Consider the following 3,898-nt stretch of genomic DNA (forward strand, 5'->3'; position numbering starts at 1 on the left):
CCCTCCCCACTCTCTTCTCATGACCTCTAGGACCTGGTTTAGGCGAGTATGGGCTCAGCCGAAGCCAGAACCCTGTGTCTTCTGACAACAGTGGCCGCCTCTCCCTCGTTTGTAGTAAATAAGAAATAGTTTACCTTTCGGCAAAGGTGTCCAGTTTCCCCAACTCATCCGAGAGGCCGACGAGGGAATCCAAGGTCCCCACCTGGAAAGAGCAGAGAGCAGGCAGGGCTCAGGGTCTGTGGCCGAGAAGCGAGGGTGCCTTTCCCCGCGGGGCGGGCTCCTGTGCCCGCCGCCTGGAGTGCGTTGTCCTTGGTCAGCAGCCAAACTGGAAACCGGGAAGAGCTCTTAAGGGAAATCAGTGGATTTTTAAAAAATGTTTTAAAATCTCTTGTTGCCGGTGGGATACATTGTCACGTTTCTGCCACAGGAAGACGTGACTAGGACGTGGTGGCTGCCCTTGCCTGGCTTTCCTGTTAGAAAGGCGGCCTGCTGGTCACAGGTTAATCCCGAGTCACGAGCAGACAGACCAGAAAGCAAGTTCGAGAAGTGCTCCTTCCAAAAGCCCCTCTTCTCCAAGGGCGCCCACCCACCCCTCCCTTCGAGGCGTCACAGTGATGTTGCGGGCAGGGCAGCTTCTCCTCCCTCCCACCATGCATGGGAGTCCTTGCCTGTTCAGATGACTTCCCACAGCCTGCTGCTTCTAATGAGTGGAAATCATCAGAGTCTGAAAATGTATTGAAGGTCTATTTGCAGAATCAGAAGAAAAACTCTGTTATCACGTTAGCAGCCACCAATCAGCCGTTAAAAAGTAGCTAGGAGCCCTGGCAGGTTTGGCTCAGTGGATAGAGTGTCAGCCTGCGGACTGAAGGGTCCCAGGTTCGAGTCTGATCAAGGGCATGTACCTCAGTTGCAGGCCCCTCCCTGGCCCGGGCCCTGGCCAGGCGTGTGCAGGAGGCAACCCATGGATGTGTTTCTCTCTGTCTTTCCCTCTCTCTTCCACTCTTCCTAAAATCCATGGAAAGATATCCTCGGTGAGGATTAAAAAAAAAAATAACTGGGAAACTGTGCAGCCTGGATATCTCTGGTAGGTGAAGCGGCTTCTTTTCAAGAAACTTGATTGTAAGCAACTTTGGGCAGGGGTCCTGTATGTCTTCCTCTTTGTCCCCTCCAGCCGCACGCAGAGGAGATGACGATGGGGCTGAACTGACTCACTGTCCCAGCAGCCGCCCCTGGACAACCGTGCAGGTTTGGGAAGTCAGCAAGATACGGGTTCAGATCCCGGAGCTGCCACGTGCCAGCTCTCCAACCCGTGGCCTCCTCAGGCCGATCTAGAGTGTGGGACTTGCAAAGGTTCGAGATGATGCGTTTAAAGTGCCTCACCCCCAGTTTACCGCTCGATAAACACTAGCAAAAGGAAAAGCATAGCCCGGCCCGCGTGGCTCAGGGGTTGAGTGCCGACCTATGAACCAGGAGGTCACGGTTCGATTCCTGGTCAGGGCACGGACCCGGGTTGTGGGCTCGATCCCCAGTGTGGGGTGTGGAGGAGGCAGCTGATCCATGATTTTCTCTCATCATTGATGTTTCTCTCTCTCTCTCCCTCTCCCTTCCTCTCTGACATCAATTATAAAAAATAAAATAAAATAAAAGTAGAAGCAGCACCAACAACTATGGCAGCTGAGGTGCAGCTCTCCCAGGAAGGGAGCGTGGGGGTTGGAACGGAGGTACGGAGGTACGTGGCAGTGTGCTCAGCTCTGCGGGCAGCGCCGTCCCTCCAGCACTCGCAACGCTGCTTCCCCGTGGAGGCCCACCACCTCGGGGAGCAGCGCAGAATGTCCCTCTCTTTGAAGTGAGAAGACTGTCCCTGTATTTGTCTGTCCTGTTCGTTTCAATCTCACTTTGTTCTCCAAAGCAAGAGCCCTTAGACCAGCGGTTCTCAACCTGTGGGTCGCGACCCCTTTGGGGGTCGAATGACCCTTTCACAGGGGTCGCCTAAGACCATCAGAAAACACATATATAATTACATATTGTTTTTGTGATTCATCACTATGCCTTAATTATGTTCAATTTGTAACAATGAAATTGGGGGGTCACCACAACATGAGGAACTGCATTAAAGGGTCACGGCGTTAGGAAGGTTGAGAACCACTGCCTTAGACCAAGTGTGTCAAACTCAAAGGCTAACATGGGCCAAACAAACGAGGCGTGCGGCCCGAGGGCTGCGAGTTTGACATGCTTGCCCTAGACGCTCCTGCTGTCAAATCTCTCTCTGTCATCTGCCCAGCTAATACCAGCTCCCCTGCCTGCCTCTCCGACGGGGCCAGGAGGATCCTGGATTTCCTGCCCTGTCATGGCTGAAACTCTCCACCCTGAATATTTCAACTCTGTTATCGGTCTTCCTAGATGTTGAAGAGGAAACAGGAAGAATCTGAAAGCAATTCACAAGAGCTCAAGTGTGTAAGATGCTCCTCCCTCGGTGTGAAGACACTGCTCCCACACCCTCTCCCTCTTCCTTCTGTCCTGTCGCTCCAAGTCCCCAGGTACCACGACCCATTTGGGCGATGGCGTGAAGTCCCAGGCGGACCCTGGGCTCCGCGTCCACCCTCACCCCCAGGGCGGACCCTCAGTGTGGCCGCCGCTGCCCTTATTTTCTCCTTGGCTTCTGGCAGACACCCCTCCACCCCCCACCCCAGCCTCCCCCCGCCTGGGAACTGTACCTTGAGGTCAGGGATGGCGAACTTGGTGTTGTACGACAGGTTGGACTTGGAAGTCACCGTGTTCAATCTCTCCAGCGCTTGTAAGTTTTCCTTATCGCCAGGGGCAGAAATTAACCAAAACTCCGACATGCTTCCAGTCTTCTCTTATCCAGTAACTGCCCGGAGCCACACACACAGAAACAGGACAAGTGTCAGCTGTCCCTCCTTCCTCACCACTCCCTTCCCTGGGAAGTAACCCTCTCCCTGGTTCCCATTCTCTGTGCCTTTGACCTTCAGCTCAGATCCCATAGCTCCAAGGACACCCATGGGTACAAGCTGATCTGCAATGTTCTCATCTCCGCCTGAAGCGCCCTCGGGTCCCCCCCAGGGTTCCCAAAGGGGCGCCTCCCGAGGGGGCTCTGCCTGGTTTTCAGGGACAGCATGCTTCCTTTTCCTCCGCTCTCCCGGGCCAGTGACAGGCCCCACCCGGCGTCATAAACAGGGGGACAGTACACGGGGCGGGGGACCTTCTGGAATGGCATTTCCTCCCTCCCACCTTGCGTCTTCGGGGATGCAGGATGGGGTGGAGGTGGAAGTGAGACCAGGCCACCTAGGCAAACCCCAGATCTTCACTTGCCGAACCTGAGATGGGCACTGGCTTTAAAAACAGACTCAGGCCCTGGCGGGCAGCTCCGTGGTTAGAGCATCGCCAGAGACACTCAGGTGGCAGGTCCCCCTTCAGGGCACATACAAGAGTCCTCGATGTTTCTCTCCCTTCCTTTCTCTCAATCAATACACGATTTTTAAAATTTTTAAATAGACTTCAGAAGGAAATCTTTTGGAGAAATAAGGGGAAAAAAAGCAGTGGGGCCAGGGGCTTCGAAAGTTGTGTTTCCCGAGCGGGGAGCTTGCAGGGCCGGCGGGCAGATACTGTCCGGCGGCCTCCGATGCCCATTAGTCCTGCTCATTCAAACGCGCACACGCCCACGCCGACCTCCCTGGCTCCGTGCGCCCTTCCCGTGCCCCCCGGCGCCCCCGGGAGGCTGGGGGCGACACGGGAGGTGACTGAGACCCATCTGGCAGCTCCTCTTTCCCACACCATCTCCCTGCGCTCAAGGTAAGCTCAGCCCCTCCTGCCCGCGCACAGCGCAGCTCCTCCCGGTCTATGTCCTGGGGACACGCTGGCCCTGCGCCCCGCCCCGGAG

At 55.7% G+C, this 3,898-nt stretch overlaps 1 protein-coding gene across 8 annotated transcripts in view; it reads right to left on the minus strand.

The window, feature by feature from the left end:
• The window catches only part of ATP6V1C2 (ATPase, H+ transporting, lysosomal 42kDa, V1 subunit C2), a 30,100-nt gene extending 26,500 nt beyond the window's left edge, over positions 1 to 3,600 (minus strand). For 6 of the 8 annotated variants that reach the window (XM_014540551.1, XM_014540554.1, XM_014540553.1 and 3 more), the window contains exons 1-3: positions 3,593 to 3,600; positions 2,715 to 2,874; positions 135 to 202 (exon numbers count right to left, since the gene is read on the minus strand). In XM_014540551.1, the coding sequence (XP_014396037.1) occupies positions 135 to 202; positions 2,715 to 2,843 (197 nt within the window). In that variant the 5' untranslated portion in view covers positions 2,844 to 2,874; positions 3,593 to 3,600. Of the gene's footprint in view, positions 1 to 134; positions 203 to 2,714; positions 2,875 to 3,592 lie in introns of those variants that run through there. The other 2 variants (XM_005867228.2, XM_005867227.2) reach the window with 1 other exon arrangement.
• Between the last annotated feature and the right edge of the window lie 298 nt (positions 3,601 to 3,898).

Source organism: Myotis brandtii, unplaced genomic scaffold (assembly GCF_000412655.1).
Source record: "Myotis brandtii unplaced genomic scaffold, ASM41265v1 scaffold247, whole genome shotgun sequence".
In the NCBI taxonomy this organism is placed as follows: domain Eukaryota; kingdom Metazoa; phylum Chordata; class Mammalia; order Chiroptera; family Vespertilionidae; genus Myotis; species Myotis brandtii.